At 41.0% G+C, this 16,692-nt stretch overlaps 1 protein-coding gene and 1 long non-coding RNA gene across 8 annotated transcripts in view; one reads left to right on the top strand and one right to left on the bottom strand.

Moving 5' to 3' along the window:
• LOC143485112 (potassium/sodium hyperpolarization-activated cyclic nucleotide-gated channel 2-like) overlaps positions 1-11,077 on the bottom strand; it is a 65,016-nt gene extending 53,939 nt beyond the window's left edge. For 2 of the 7 annotated variants that reach the window (XM_076984325.1, XM_076984326.1), the window contains exons 1-10: positions 10,322-10,723; positions 9,576-9,771; positions 9,263-9,364; positions 8,467-8,598; positions 7,857-8,009; positions 7,593-7,686; positions 7,147-7,274; positions 6,747-6,893; positions 6,414-6,651; positions 6,139-6,292 (exon numbers count right to left, since the gene is read on the bottom strand). In XM_076984325.1, coding sequence (XP_076840440.1) covers positions 6,139-6,292; positions 6,414-6,651; positions 6,747-6,893; positions 7,147-7,274; positions 7,593-7,686; positions 7,857-8,009; positions 8,467-8,598; positions 9,263-9,364; positions 9,576-9,771; positions 10,322-10,491 — 1,514 coding nt within the window. In that variant the 5' untranslated portion in view covers positions 10,492-10,723. Of the gene's footprint in view, positions 1-997; positions 1,225-6,138; positions 6,293-6,413; positions 6,652-6,746; positions 6,894-7,146; positions 7,275-7,592; positions 7,687-7,856; positions 8,010-8,466; positions 8,599-9,262; positions 9,365-9,575; positions 9,772-10,321; positions 10,725-10,753 lie in introns of those variants that run through there. The other 5 variants (XM_076984330.1, XM_076984328.1, XM_076984327.1 and 2 more) reach the window with 5 other exon arrangements.
• A 751-nt stretch (positions 11,078-11,828) lies between these two features.
• Positions 11,829-13,487, top strand: LOC143485022 (uncharacterized). Its single transcript, XR_013122774.1, has 3 exons — positions 11,829-11,920; positions 12,655-12,748; positions 13,394-13,487. It is a non-coding gene; the product is annotated as an uncharacterized LOC143485022 (long non-coding RNA).
• Positions 13,488-16,692: the final 3,205 nt, after the last annotated feature.

Genomic DNA, 16,692 nt, shown 5'->3' with positions numbered 1-16,692 from the left:
TCTGCCAAGTTTGGTCTCCCTGCGCCTTACGGTTTAGGCTGCAGTATGCGTTTTATGCGGAGAAAAATAATAATAATAATAATAATAAGAAAGAAAAATCCGAGCAATAACAATAGGTTTCCCACACTATGTGTGTGAACCCTAATAATAAGAAAGAAGAAAAAACCTAACAATAACAATAGGTTTCCCACACTACGTGTGTGAACCCTAATAAGAAGAAAAAAAAAGAAGAAAAATTCGAGCAATTACAATAGGTTTCCCACACTACGTGTGTGAACCCTAATAAGAAAAATCTCAGCAATTACAATAGGTTTCCCACACTACGTGTGTGAACCCTAAAAAAATCGAAACAACTATGGAGATGTAGCCAGTCATGACGGTGTTGTTCATATTATCTACATAATCAGTCAGTGGCTTCAGCAGGATTACTGCATGTCTTGTATATTTTATTACAGAAAAATTACTTTTGTTCAGTTTTCTTATAAACTCTAGTGGGACTTATCAGCTGAAATACACCTCCACTGAGTGCCCAATAACCTAAGCTTAGTCTTAGGAAAACACTGCATGCCAATGGGGAATTACTACCAGAATCTTCTTAGTCCTTCCCACAAGTTCACAGTAGCATTGAGCAGTGATGAGTAATGATGGTGTTGGTTTTTTTTTTTTTTAGCTCATTTAATTTTCTGACCCATAATTTGTTAGGACCATTAGACTGAACTTTGAGTTTGCCGCTTTTGTGCACTGGAGTGTACAAAAAAATATATTTAAATATTTTTAAAAACATACTATGTCTGTAAGAATTTTGATTTAATGGGCTAAATTGAAGTAATTTAAGTGTTTTAGTATGTATTAGGATGAAGTAGCCTACTACTCCCTCCCCCAATACCGATCCGTGGGGTCCATACTGTGGTGTGAACCGAACCGTGAAGTTTGTAAACCGTTACACCCCTATTGCTGAAATATAACAAAGAGTTCACACATTTGAAGAGAGTTCGAAAAGAGTAGACTCACATTTATTATGTGCAAACAATAATAACAATCAACATTTGCCATCGGGTCATTTTTTGATTAAACAAAAAATTTGTGAAAAACAAGTGTAAAAAAACACAAACAAGCAAACAAAACAAAAAACAACATATATCTCTCAGGATCAAAATCAGCACAGGTCCTCATCACCATGTCACTCAGGCTCAGGTGAGGAAGCAGCATGTTTCTGCTCTGCTTCTTTAATAAATACAAAACATGCTTTTTTTTTTTTTTAAACATTCAGGCATATTTAACAAAGACATTGTAAATACAGCAGAGATGTACAGAGCAGAGCGTAGAGTACAGCAAAGGGAGTAGAGTAAAGCGTAGGGAGTAGAGTACAGCATAAGGAGTAGAGCATAGGGAGTAGAGTACAGCATAGGGAGTAGAACGTAGGAAGTAGAGTAGAGCGTAGGGAGTAGGCCTGGGCGATATGTCGAGATTTTGAGAAATATCGATATATTTTCATACGAGATATAAGATGAGACAATATCGTTATATCGATATAGTCTATGTCGCGTTAGTTACACGTGTTATGGGTTGCGTACGAAACCGCTTACTTCCATACTGAATAGTCAGTGTTGTGCCAGTTCACAGCTTTTCTGAACTAGTTCGAGTTCAGTTCATACATGCTCAAAGTGAACAGTTCACGTTCAAAGTTCACAATTTTAATTATGAAATAGTTCAAAGTTCAGTTCACTTTTTTCGTGAGATATTCTAATGTTTTTTTTTCACGATTTGGCTGTTGCGCATTCAAGGGGCGGACACAAATGCGAAGTAGAGAGTACAATCTCATTCGATTTTATTTCACATCTTACATTTGCAGACGACACGCGAGTGGACCGCGAATGACGTGGCATGATGAATAGAGAACTAACGCTTAATATACTAAAAGGCAGCGGAAATGACAAGGGCACAAAACTAGACCAAACAAGAGTACAACTAATTGTTACATACACCGACATGAACAAACACACGGGAAGCAAGTAACGGCCATATATGAACATGAAGACTAACAGAACATACATGTATTGCCAGGCACGATATCACGCGTTAGAGAACACAGAGACCAAACATGAACTGAAAACCTAAAACACTACGAACCTGAAAATGGAACAGAGACTTTAACCACACACAAACACGAAGCTAATCAAAACCACGAATCACAGATAAGGCGTGAATACGGCCGTGCACATCCAACTAGGAAATAAAGAAACGACAGTGATCCCCGAAGGTATAGTCTGGACATAGGCTATATATACACACCAACTAGGAGATAAAGAAACGACAATGATCCCCGAAGGTATAGTCTTTACATAGGCAATACAAACACACACACACACACATTTGTAAAACTAAGACGAGCTAACACGGAACAGCTGAAACAGAGGGGCGTGACAAGAACAAGGAAAACATAAAAACGACGAGACTAGAAGGGGCGGAGCCAGACGTGACAACTACAAGCTAGAAATCACTATACGTACTATACGTGCTATGCCTACCCCGCTCTGCTGCAATTCATCACGGGTAACGTCGTGCGGAAGCCAGTATGTTATTAACTAGCCAGTATGTTAACTATTCTCAGCCGGACACTACGTTGCCCACAATGCATTGCGCACACAACGTCAAAACCATTGGCGCATTTCCACTAGGGCCTGCTTGGCGCGGTACGGTTCGATTCGCGACGGTTTGTGAGTGTTTCCATTAGTACCACTTCCCTGTGAGCCCGCCCCTTTGGGTACTTTTTTCGTACCGACTCGCTCGAGGTTCTAACCGTTCCGAAGCGGTACAGTTCTGTGACGTGGAGGAACAGCATGACACTGATTGGCCAGGGAGTGTCGTCACAGGTTGCGTCAGGAGAGCGACTCCTCCGCTATGCTATGGACTCCTCAGCCATTTTTAAAACCCAAGGAGCGAAGTCTGTTCCCTGGTCAAACGCCGAGGTACAAACCTTTCTGTTAATAATCAGCGATCAAAAAATCCAGGGCGAACTGGACGGGGCCACTAGAAATGTAAAGGTTTTTAGCGAGGTTTCCGCGCTAATGGCCACTCATAGCTACCAGCGGTCCGTTCAGCAGTGCCGGTCGGTCCAAGCTAAAAAAGCTTAACGCGATTACCGGGCGGTGAAGGACCATAACGGACGCCACGGAGCAAACCGCAAAGACTGGAAATGGTTCCAGCAAATGGATGTCATATACGGTCACCGGACAGCCAGTAACGGAAGAGAAAACGTGCCGGACAATGTCGGTGCTGGAGGCCACGGAGAATGGTGAGTGTATTGTGATTTCAGTTTTACTACTAGGCTCGTAAAAGATGTAATATGAACGTAATATGAACGCATCTATTGTAAACGCAGGAATTTAGAGCTGTGTTTGTAGTTAATGTTACCACCACAGTCACTACTGTACAATAGCTAGCTCTTAGCCTTGCTAGTTGCTAGCTGTAGCCATAAACAAAGCACGAGCAGCGATGACGTGCTACACATTTTGTGCAGTTACGCTATATTGTTGTTGCTTTCACGGGAATGCTTGTGTTTAATGTTTGTTATTTTTTACGTTCAAGATTCCCCTTCCACTGACGAGGCGAGCGGGAAATGTTTCCTTCAACCGGGCTTTCCTCGGGGTGCTTGGCGAACTTGTGAACACCATGCGAGACAGATGCCAGTAAAAGCACACAAAATGTTGCTTGTAGTACTATAAATATTTATTTCATATAAAGCTATACGTTATTTTTAGGTAATTTGCTTTTTGCACTTTTTTAACTATAACTATTTTATTTACATATGTTGTACTTTAAATATCTATATTTCATAATAAAGTTTGATTTCATTTGATTGTATGACTGATGCTTTTTATGCAGGGTGTGTTCAGCCTGTTTGAGTAATACCAAATTATCAATAATTAGAGCAACCACATACAATAATGAAGATAAATATAAATAAGATACAATAATGCTATGTGTTATGGGGCATCGACCGGTGTTGTGGTCGCATACAAATGATGTCACGACACTACAACCCGCGCGCCAACAGCGACTCCACCCACATTGGGGTGGTTCACCATTGTAATGGAAACACAACGCGACCGTACCGTTCCGTTGCGAATCGACCCGTATCGAACCGTACCGCGCCAAGCAGGACCTAGTGGAAATGCACCACATTTGTCTGGTGATACATGATTTAAGTGGCACCAGCGAGGGATGAACTTTCTCTCATTGCGTTTCAAAAGAGAAAACAGATGTCACTCAGTTTTCAATGGAAAACAAATTCCAACGTTCATTTACAGCAGTGGTTCTCAAACTTTTTCAATAATTCCCCACCTCAGAAGATGGGGAAATTCTATGCCCCACCACCAAAATGGCGCGCCCCACACTTTGAGAAACGCTGATTTACAGTGATGTCTACCGTTCATGACACAACGTGAACTAATTCACGTTCAAGTTATTAAAAAATGTGTTGCGTCCAGTTCAACGAACACAATGAGCGTGTTCAATGAACGCATCATTCACGCACAACACTATGAATAGTGAATTTACTTGAGTTTCTTTTTTAACAACTTCCGCCCTGCCCCGCCTCTCTTCCTCGCTCAAATCATTTGGGACGTAGATTTGACTTATTACTGCCTCTTTGTTATTACCTTTTGGGAAGAAAAAATATCGAGATATATATCGTATATCGCCATTCATCTTAAAAATATCGAGATATTATTTTTGCTCCATATCGCCCAGCCTTAGTAGGGAGTACAGCATAGGGAGTAGAGTTGAGCGTAGGGAGTAGAGTACAGTGTAGGGAGTAGAGTACAGCGTAGGGAGTAGAGTAGAGCAAAGAGAGTAGAGCGTAGGCAGTAGAGTGTATGGAGTAGAGTAGAGCAAAGAGAGTAGAGCGTAGGGAGTAGAGTGTATGGAGTAGAGTAGAGCGTAGGGAGTACAGCGTAGGGAGTAAAGTAGAGCAAAGAGTGTAGAGCGTAGGGAGTAGTGTAGGGAGTAGAGTAGAGCGTAGGGAGTAGAGCGTAGGGAGTAGAGTACAGCGTAGGGAGTAGAGTAGAGCAAAGCGAGTAGACCAAAAAGAGTAGAGTGTAGGGAGTAGAGTAGAGCAAAGAGAGTAGAGCGTAGGGAGTAGAGTGTAGGGAGTACAGCGTAGGGAGTAGAGTAGAGCGTAGGGAGTAGAGCATAGGGAGTAGAGTAAAGCATAGGGAGTAGAACGTAGGAAGTAGAGTACAGCATAGGGAGTAGAGCGTAGGGAGTAGAGTAGAGCGTAGGGAGTACAGCATAGGGAGTAGAGTTGAGCGTGGGGAGTAGAGTACAGCATAGAGAGTACAGCGTAGGGAGTAGAGTAGAGCAAAGAGAGTAGAGCGTAGGCAGAGTGTATGGAGTAGAGTAGAGCGTAGGGAGTACAGCGTAGGGAGTAGAGTAGAGCAAAGAGAGTAGAGCGTAGGGAGTAGAGTGTATGGAGTAGAGTAGAGCGTAGGGAGTACAGCGTAGGGAGTAAAGTAGAGCAAAGAGTGTAGAGCGTAGGGAGTAGAGTGTAGGGCAGGTATCACCAAATGGCGGACCGCGGTTAAAAATTAAAAATTTTAACGGGAGACTATATTTTAAACCGGAGAATTTATTTTCAGACGAGTGTTACGGTCACCACCCATTTGAGTGTTACCCCCCCCCGCTCAACAACTCAACAACTTTCGTTCGCCACCGCGGACCCGGACCTAAGGTCTGAGCTATCTGCCAAAAATGGACCGCGGAAAGATTTAATTGATTACCCCTGGTGTAGGGAGTAGAGTACAGCGTAGGGAGTACAGCATAGGGAGTAGAGTGTAGGGTGTATAGTAGAGCTTAGGGAGTAGAGTACAGTATAGGGAGTAGAGCGTAGGGAGTAGAGCATAGGGAGTAGAGTACAGTATAGGGAGTAGAGCGTAGGGAGTAGAGCATAGGGAGTAGAGTAGAGCATGGCTTCTGTCAGACTATGTCTGGCTAACAACTAACCTCCAACATACTATATGTCAGGGGGTTGGTATATGCAGAAATGGTACTACCTGCACACACTGCTCACCAGTGAGCAAAACTGACTTAGTTTTTCGACACTACAATCCACTGCAAACACGTAAGCAGTCTACTCACTCCTCACAGCGCTGCTCACTCTGTATGGTAATCATGGCGTCGGGGTACTCCTGCAGGACCTGATCAAAGTCATCTACGGAAAGGGAGAATAGACGGCAGGTCGACAGAGCGCGAACTGTAGCTCCTTGCCCTTCTCTGGTCAGGAGGGTCATCTCTGGACAAAAGCACAAGCCAGGTCAAAGGTTAACAGAGCCCTGTCTTTTATAATAAATAACACCACAGAGCTTCTGTGAATCCTATTGTGTAATCTCACAATGAAACATGTATTTCCTAACCTCCAAAATGGCCCCCATCACACAGTTCCTCCTGAAAAGAGCTTGTCTCCACAATGACCTGTCCATGCTTGATAAAGAACATACGATCACCTGGAGCATTCTGCTGAATAATGACGTCTCCTTCCAGGAACACTTCATATTTCAGTTTTAAAATTATGGAACTGATTAAATTTATATCACAGTTCTGGAACATGGGACAATTCTTCAGCAGGTTTCCACACATCACCGTCAAGATTTCCTACAGAGAAGGAAGAAATACATCGCAGCTTCATAGAACATTGTACTTTAGAATAATACTAAAGGAAAAACACTTCAATCAACACTGTTAAGCACCTCTCTCAAAGACCTTGACACCAAACTGAGGGTGCTCTTCTCATTAATCCACTGTCCTTCGTAACGTGCCTTGTAGTACTCTCTGATCCGAGCGCGCAATTCCCTAGGAAGCTTCCTGTAGGTCATGTAGTCTTCTAGATGCTGCATCTGAAATACAGCACGCACGGCAGTGCAGTGATGCTCCTCCTGCTGGAACTGAACTCAGCTTGAGCTACAACAGTTTGTGTTGTTTACTGATATTGGGCCAATAAAGCTCAGCTCTCTCACTTATTCTGCCAGGCATATCATCAGGTGTCTGGTCACTGGGTCTTATAAGAAACAGACTGATGAAATTGGGTACAAGTACTTTTATGTTAAGATTGGCCTAGTTCTTTTTCTGACATGGTACATACAGAAGTACCTTTTTCTTGAATGTGGATTCTGATCCATCGTTGTTAACCATCACTGATAGCATATTGGTAAATAACATTATGTACATTACTGCTCCAGACACCGCACTTATCATGACAACCCATATATCCCACTCATCTGAAGAATATATAAGAATATATCATATATCATATATAAGAAAACAGTTCTAACAGTCTCATTCTCCATTTAGCAAGTCTTTATATAAGCATAGACTGCAGTAGCTTGTGCAATGACACTAGTATCTTGAACTCAGCTCACTTCCGCTGAGTTCAATGTACATAACATTGTTTTTACTAACTAATAAACCAGTTTGCCTTAAGGGCTTGTTAGCAAACACAAAAACTGATGTTGACATTCTAACATACATATTATCTATAATTAATACTCAAAATCAACCCAATCAAATGGAAGACAGGGTTTGTAACCTTGACATACCTGTGGGTGGGTATTCAGATCCATAAGAAATCCTGACCATATGAGATACTGCTCGAAACAGGCAAAATATGTATTTTTCCTCAAATGTACTATTCTGTAAAGTTTAAAAGATAATTTACTACAAAATATGCACACACAACCTCACCTCTCAAATCCCATATTAAAAAAATAGGGGAAACATGTCTGCCTCCATCCACACAGACATGACGACATAACCCTTTCATTACTGGATTTATAGCACATGGCACAGAAGGGGAAGCTCACCAAAATATTCTCTTTTACAATCCAGCAGTCTGATGGAAATTCTTGAAGCATTGGAACAAAGTACTGAATGCAGCCGTTCCAATGGCACAGCAAAATCATCATCACAAATAAAAATGTAATTCTGAAAAAAAGCTGAAGACTTATTTCCAAATCCTGTAAATGGACGAGACACAAGACACGTGAGATAAAAGTAATTAAAATGTGTAACACTGTCCCTTTGAGTATGGTACGGAGGCCCCATACTGGATGCCTCCATCAGCAGCGGAAGTGTTCGTGCTGTCCTGTGTTGTTCGTTGTGTGTACTCAAATGGGTGGTGCTCATTAGTGAGGGTTGTGTATTTGTTCATCTGTATGTTTGTACCAGCCCGTCGCTGGTTGTGTCTTATTTTAGAACATAACAGGTTTTTATATTAGATCGCACCAAGAATCAGCGATAAATTATAAGGGCCAACAGGGGTAAAGATATTCAGTGTTAAAGTCCACAAGATCAAGATAATTCAGGTGCATTTTCACTACACTGAAGTAAAGCTGAATGGCTTTCATAATCATGTACAGTAGCAGATATTAAGTGATGCTTACACTAATGTGATCAAACACTGGCATGACTCACCCGCTGCAAATCACAGAAAAACTTCACAAGTTTGGAGAAACGCAGCACACGCAGTAAACTGAAGACCCGTGCAAACATGAGTACTTTTATCATCTTTCCAGTTTGTATTTCAGTTGTCTTACTGCCATGATCCTGAAAAGAGTTCCAGATTTTTACACTGCATGTCATTGTGCGTGTGTCCATGTGTGTATAGATGTGTTATGCGTGTCTTTTTTATATACAGTACAAAATGAAACACCGTCTTGACCAGCCTTAGACCTTAGTTTCATTTCATGTATGTACACATGAACATCATGTTTATCATTTCCCAGTTGAAGTCTAGAAACACCACTGACGAAACTAGCAAATTAGCTTAATGTAACTGCTCACATCACACTTGGAGATGAGAGAACACAAATGTAATTGTTGCTGCAGTTCAGTCTCATGGTGTTGTATTCTGTTTTCATAACCAGGTTAGTCCTGTTACATCCTCTCACTGCATTTGTAAGCACTGACTCAGCTGACACGAGCGGTAGGGGGTGTAGTGAGCACAGAGCACTGACCGGCTCTGACAGTACTGTACAGAAGCAGCCGTGGGAACCACAGAAAACAACTGCGTAAAGCACGTGGGACGCAAGTATTTATGTGTTGAAACAAAAAAATGGCTCCATGGAAAATTCTTCCAAGCTTCTGACATTTCTTGTTACTTTCTTTTGGTTTAATGTTTATTTGCATTAACATTTTACTGCAATGTATATGCATGGGCACAGCAGGGGTGAGATGCTAATAAAATAAATATTATTCTTTGTATTCTTACCATTAGAATAATGATCAAGTCGATGGAAACGGCGGACAGAATGTCTGGTATAAACCAGGTGGTGAAGTATTCTTTCCTTATTGCTTTTAAATCAAGCACTATCTAAAGAGAGGTAGAGATGAAAAAGAAAAGATTTACATACACAGTTCAGAAGGGGAGAATGAGAATATACCACAAACGGTACAACTCTGTTTCAAATAATTAATAATAATAATAATTAATAATTATTTGAACATCATTTCCAGCAGATATCACTGTCAGCTATTGGCATATATTATTTTGCAAGAAGAGTGAACAGAAAAAAGATTCTTACCTCACTGTCCTCTGTGAGAATGCCTGTTCGGAAATTAAGGCAAATATCAATTAAAAATAGTATGTCACAAAAGAAATTAAAGGCCAACCGTATGTTACTTATTGAGCCAAATGCTTCTCCAAAGAACGCCATCTCCAGAGGAACTGTTACTAGATTCACAAATGTCAACAGCACCATAAACATAACATAGTAGTGCCTGTGGGAAGAAGAGAAGGGAAAAAAAATATTCAACAGATTTACCAAAATTCACACTGATCTCCACACGTATTGTTCTTCTGAATCTGAACTACAACATCATTAATTCATTTAATGTTTCAAGTTTTTTCTTGAGGTGATAGATCTCAAGTTTCTGGTGAAGTTTAAAAATAATCGGACTGTATCCCAACCTGGCCCTACGCCCTGGGCCTTTCACATGCCTTTAACAACAGACCACCTCACCCTAAACTGAAACATTAGCACTTGGGAAGCAAACCAAAAGACACACACTACATGTAGCTAGGCTAGGCTAGGACCACGACCACTGTGATGAAGATGAAGGCAGCTTTCTAACTAGCTAAGCTAGCTAGCTCATCTGTCTACTCTAAGTGAACAAGCCACCACCATGTGCAATATTGTATTCGGAATGAGCGAACTAGCTATGAAGCACTCAATAAGTAACATGTTTACTTTATATATTTATACAGGTAGACACCTAGCCAGCTAGCTGATGCAGGTTAGCTACTTAGCATGGCTAACGGTGAGAGGACCTTAGGGGGCTGAGAGGATGGATGACCCAGTGTCCTGTTTGCTGCTGCCGATCACACTCCTCTTCGATCGCCGCTTCACTCCCAAATATACTCAAGGCTAGTTTATTTATCTGTGGAAGATGCAGCCTTTTAAAAAAACCCAAACGAGTATTTGCTTGCGTACTCTCCATTGTGGACCGTTGACTGGAATAGACCGTTAAATAACGGACACGTTGCGTTGTATGCAGTGATGCCGGTAACGCGTTACTTAGTAACGCGTTACTGTAGTCGGACTACTTTTTTCAGTAACGTGTAGTCTAACGCAACTACTATTTAAAACTAGTAGTCAGATTAAAGTTACTTATCTAAAACATCGTGCGTTACTATTTCTGCATTTCGGGGGAACGTAGGTTATATTTATTCATTCTTATTTTTTGGCTACACGTTTCTTACGCGGTTACGTCATCTCTGCTCTGCGGCGCCAAAGTCAGATGTGAACAATATGGAAGTTGAGGTTCGCCTTTAGCAGCTGGAACTAACTATAGCACAAAAAAAATGAACAACTGATCTAAGAGAAGGCCACGCCCATTTGGAGTGAAGGTCGACCTGTTTGGAGTTTAGTCCCTCCTATTTGGAGCTGATCCAGCCTGCAGGAATACGTACTTGGGAAATACAGGCATTATTTTGATTTTATTTCGGCTAAGGAAGACAATATTAAGGTCCGTTGTACACTCTGTGCTGGCGACAGAGTGCTGTCTACTTTCAAAAACACAACGTCAAACCTGAAAAAAAAAAAAAACCGGGGGTTGGCGGCGAACGTAAATTGTTACCGGGCGGGGTGTAAAATGGACTAAATTCAGTATTATTTCGCGATCTATCGATCGCCGGTGGTTGGCGCCAGATCGGACTAGTAACTCATTGAGTCATAGATGTGGATCAGAGGTAAATAAACTAGATTTTTTTCGGCGTGAGAAATCGGAAGTGTGGCGTGTGAGCGTGTGAAGACGGTCAAATGCGTGTGTCTCAATGCGTGAGAGTTGGCAACCCTGTAAGTGGGCGGAGTTGAACAGAAAGACTGTCTTATTTATTTATTTAAAAAACATGTAAGCCTATTTCAAGAAAAAGTTTACAAATGCCAGTGTCATTTTTGATGTTCCGGTTAAAATACATGTCAATAAAGTGAGTATTGGCAGAACTAGTCATTTTCATGTTATAGGGGCGGGGGATCAGCCTCTGCTGAAAGTAACTAAAAGTAATCTAACTTAGTTACTTTTAAAAGCAAGTAGTCAGTAACTTTACTGAGTTACTTTTTAAAGAAGTAGTCAGTAGTCGGATTACTGTTTCAAAGTAACTATGGCAACACTGTTAGCGATTAGTATAAGCTACTAGCGATTGACTTAAATGTGTAAATATACGATGTAAAGTGTAAAAAGAGTTAAGCCTAATATGTTTCAATACAGTTTTTTGAGTACAGGTTGTTTTAATTTATCGGAAAAAACGCGCAAACTTTCAGAGTCCAAGATGGCCAGCCGACCCGAGGCTACACGTCCCAAAGTACAGTGCGAGTGACGTTTGCAGCTGAGATTTATCAACCTAAATCTGTGGATTACATTCCCCGTGGTGAGAACCATTGTGATATAACGATTCAAAGAGCCTGTAAGTTAACTAACGTAGCTACTGCGTTATCTAAAGGTTACAAAAGGATGGACCAACCTCATATTGAAACCTTTGTATTAGGAATGGGATGTCACCTAAGCTCATATATGTGAGTCAAGGAAGGTGAGCGAATACTTTTGACAATATAGTGTTTTTATATTTTAGGGTTAGAGTGTTTAAAAGGGTTTTTTTTCCACTGATTCCATGTATTGAACATTGTGTTAGCGACATACTGATGTGTTCACTTTGGATAAATGTAAATACTTTAAAAAAAATGTTGCCTATATTACACTTAAATTTCCCACTAACATCAAAAATCAAGAGATGTAAAAATCTCTGTGCTTAGATGGGAATTATTGTTTCCACATGTAGGAATGGTAACATGTAGGAGTTGAAGGCCCCAAAGACAGGAGTTAGCACAGAGGGAGGGGAGACCACTGCTGTAGGTGGTATCCCTTAATGGATGAGGCCCTGGGGCAGAGGGAGGGGAGACCACTGCCTTATCCTGGAGGTGGTACCCCTTAATGGATGAGGCCCTAGGGCAGAGGCCTTCCATACGTCCTCCTGTTCTAGTGGACTCATCTGCCCAGGATGTGGAAGTGGCCCCTCCCTTCTCTGTGTTGCCCACAGACCCACCCCCTTCCACCCAATTAAAGAGGAAATGGGATCTCACTGGCTCTGTCCTCACAATTATGCAGGAGAGAGAGGAGGACAAAATGTTTATTGATCGAGAGGAAATACAAGAGAGACAGGCACTGGAGAGAGAGGAGAGGAAGGAACGAGCATCAGAAGGTGAAGAAAGACATAAAAGAGCAGAGAGAATGGGAAGAAAGGCAATGAGGGAAAACAGGGAAGAGGAGGGAAAATGATTTTTTCAATTTTCTGTTGATTAAGTAAATTGCTGGATTGGCGTAAAACGTAATGAGTCAAACCTATTCAGTTCAAAATATATTTATTGGCATGCTGTTCAAAAAACATTTCAAGCGTATTTAAGGTAACAGTGATAAAGAAAACTTTGTTTTAGCTATAAGAAACCAGACTCATAAAGGGGGAGGCCATCTGCTTCAATACAGTCTGTGGTGTGTTGAAGTACCGCTAAATGCATTTTTATTCATACCAACATCAATCTAGGATGGTATGAAGCAGTGAACCTACTAGAAGGGACACAATTAATAGTACATTAATAAGAATATGATTAATAAGGCAAGACTAATAATAGAAAACTTTATTATTAGTTTGAATGAATTAGTCTGTCTCTCCATGAGGAAAGGGCATAGTGTAATATCAACAAGGGTAACACTGAAAGAATATTGGAGCAAGTCCTCACCAGTTTTGTAGTCATGCTCTCTTAATGCAATGGCAGCTTCAGGAGCAGATAGAGTAGCAGATCTTCATCTCCATGTCATTCTTCTGCATCTTCATGCTCATCCACTGCAGGCACCATGAGGTCATCGTTGGTGAGAGACAAGTTGGGCAAGAACAAGCGATTACCACTGGGGCAAAGGTTGAATGCACCTGAAAGCAAGGTATGATTTTTGTTATATTACTGACACAGAAAGTATTCTGTAATTTTTAGTGCTTAGATTGATTTACAGGCATGAAAATCTGTCACCTTTTGGAGAAATTCGCTGTTTTGAAGGTGGGGGGGGGGGGGGGGTTTAAATATATATATATATATATATATATATATATATATATATATATATATATATATATAATATTAATAATAATAATAATAATAATAATAATAATAATAATAATAATAATATTATCATATTGACTTAATAAGCAAACAGAACACTTGGCCAGCAATTTCCGCCCAGAACCATCATAGAGGCCAAATTGCGTCCAATCATACGAACGTTCTTCATTCATGTTGTGCCGCAGGTCCTAGTGCTATCTACGCCGGGGACAAGGCAGAAGATCGTACATTTACCACTACATTTACCAGATCGTACATTTACCACTACATTTACCAGATCGTACATTTACCACTACATTTACCAGATCGTACATTTACCAGATCGTACATTTACCACTACATTTACCAGATCGTACATTTACCACTACATTTACCAGATCGTACATTTACCACTACATTTACCAGATCGTACATTTACCAGATCGTACATTTACCACTACATTTACCAGATCGTACATTTACCACTACATTTACCAGATCGTACATTTACCACTACATTTACCAGATTGTACATTTCCCAGTGGATTTAATTGGGTGATTAATGGTTTCAATTGTTTTCATATTTTGTGGTAAAACAAAGTTACTGCCGTTCGCTACAGCTTGCGTTGAACACTGTCAGAGCTAGCCACAAGCTCTTGTGATAAATAGGTAGATAGATGGGCCTATTAAGTTCGCGTCAACCCAGTGTAGTTAACAGTGACATAAAATAAGAAACAAGATTTTTTTCTAGTGTCTCTGTAGTGCTAACTGGTGAATCCAGGGACGTAAACTCTTGTCATTTGATAGCCTACCCTGTGCTTTTAGCCCATGTTAGAAGCCTTTTGTGACTAAATAAAAACACGTGAACCCTGATATTTTTTACATTCATTTTCGCCGCTGATGTTATTTATTGGTTCACTAAGACGTAATGGTTTTGACTGAGCCATCTGGAATGGTGAAAGTGGGCTTCTCGCGTTTACAGATCTGGCTCCATCCATTGAGACAGGTCAAATTTTTTCATTATCGTGAGAAAAGACGACAGGGAAGACCGTGTCACGAAAGGCTTGCCATGTGAAAGCTACTAAGCTGTTACTATTATGTTGCTATTATTTTTAGTCGCTGCTGTAGCTTCTGTCACCGTTTTGCTACATTCACAATCATAGTAGCCTACTAGTTACTCGCTCCTGGAATGTTCGCTAGCGTCCCCGCGGATCTAAAGATGTAAACTAATCCGCACTCTGCATTCCAATAGCCACGTTTCAGTATTGCCTTAATTTTGGTATTTTTAGTATTATGCCATACTGTCGCCGTACCCCCGTGGCATCACCTGTTGCTGTACACTAGCGCGCACCCCCCAAAGTCACCTGTCACCGTATCAGCACGGTCTTCTCACCTTTTTGACCCCTGAACCATTTTCATGCCTGGATTTACTATAAAGGACCTTTTATATATCCCATTTCTCCTCAAGAGCCTTTAAAAAGATTGTTCGCCATCAGGCCTTCATCATTCCAAATGCCCTCTCTCCACTACAGATCTGGCCTTGGACAGGTGCCTGTTGTACCTGGCTTGCACTGTATTCTGTACTGGCTCTCTAAATGGAGTCATGAGGCAGATGGGTGAAGCCAAAAAGTGAAAACCTCCATCTCCAGTGATGCACCAGCCTTGTGGTGGATAGAGCTGCTGCTAAGACCCGGACATCATGCCCTGAGCCAGGTAAGCCTGTGAAAATTCAGGAAAAGGCCACTTTGGTCAAAGATGGCCTGCAGCTAAACAGAATGAAAGAGTTTTCTATTAAGTAATTCCTCTTTAAAGTCCTTAAGTGGCATTATCCAAATGTGGCTGCAGTCAATACTGCCAGCCACATGGCAGAAAGCAGAAGCCAGCACCTTCAGTGTTGTCCTTCATTTCAGCAGAAGGAAAATGGACCACTCTTTTGAAAATTCCCATAATCCCTTCAGTAGTGCGGTGGACAGCATCATGCACGGTTGTTCGGGGAACATCAAATGCCTCGAAAACCGTGCAGTAGGATGTGGCACTGTTGAGCTAATAAAGAAAAATGCCCGCTTCCAGGGCCTTTCCCAGCTGTGATGGTACCATCCAGAGCATGGACAAGGGAGATGACAGTAGCTTGTGATGGGTGAAAGTCTTTTTTTTTCAGCTCTGCATCACTGAAGTACAGATGAAGGACAGGTGTACTGAGATTAAGTTGACAGTAATGACCCCTTCTGTCAACCTGTATGAAGGGCTTAAAAAATAGGAATTGTTAATATATTTAGAATATTCTTAGCTGTCTTAGATGTTTTCAACTCACCTTAAACTCCTCCGAAGTGAAAGCTATAACAGCAGATGTTCTTAAAATCTTCTAAAAAGATAAATAGTCTGACATTTTGAGAATCGCTCATCTCTGGTGGCTAGACGTTCATGTGGCCCATAGTATGCTTTGCTTTTGTCGCATAGTGGAAACTGTAATGCATACTAGTATGAGGACCAGTATACAGTTTCCAGTATATACGGAGTGCAGTATACAGTATGTTGTAGGCTATTTTTAACAGAGCCAAGCATGTGCATTAGAAACTAGACAGGACAGTATTTCCGCCCCAACCCCGATCACATTCGTTAGGGTACGCCTATCATTAAGCACGGGGTCGTGCGAGCTTAACCAGAGGGTCTGTTAGGACTAAACTAGCTAGCTACAGCTGAACAAAGATATAGTTTGACTTAAAATATGTAAAATTTTATTAAGCTGTTATCCATCAGAGTTAGATATAAAATGTTTTAAGTCAAAGGATATTTAGTTTGATGTGAAGAACCTCAACTCCAACTCTAAAGTAAAAAGTTAGCTAGCTAGCTAGTCAAATATCAAACTGAGCCACTTACCAAAAGAACTGTAAAAAACTTGATCATGATGGTCCGTAACAACAATTTACTGCTAAACATGACATTGTTTCTTTAAAATGTCAAAAGTGTTGTTAACCCGCATTTAAAGGGTAAAACGAGGTTTAATACAGCTGTCAAGTTGAATAATTTTGCTGTCTAACTCGTTCACAACATTTGA

Source organism: Brachyhypopomus gauderio, chromosome 21 (genome assembly GCF_052324685.1).
Source record: "Brachyhypopomus gauderio isolate BG-103 chromosome 21, BGAUD_0.2, whole genome shotgun sequence".
Taxonomy (NCBI): Eukaryota; Metazoa; Chordata; class Actinopteri; order Gymnotiformes; family Hypopomidae; genus Brachyhypopomus; species Brachyhypopomus gauderio.
Note: the sequence above shows the minus strand (reverse complement) of the source record. Positions and strands in the feature narration are given on the sequence as shown.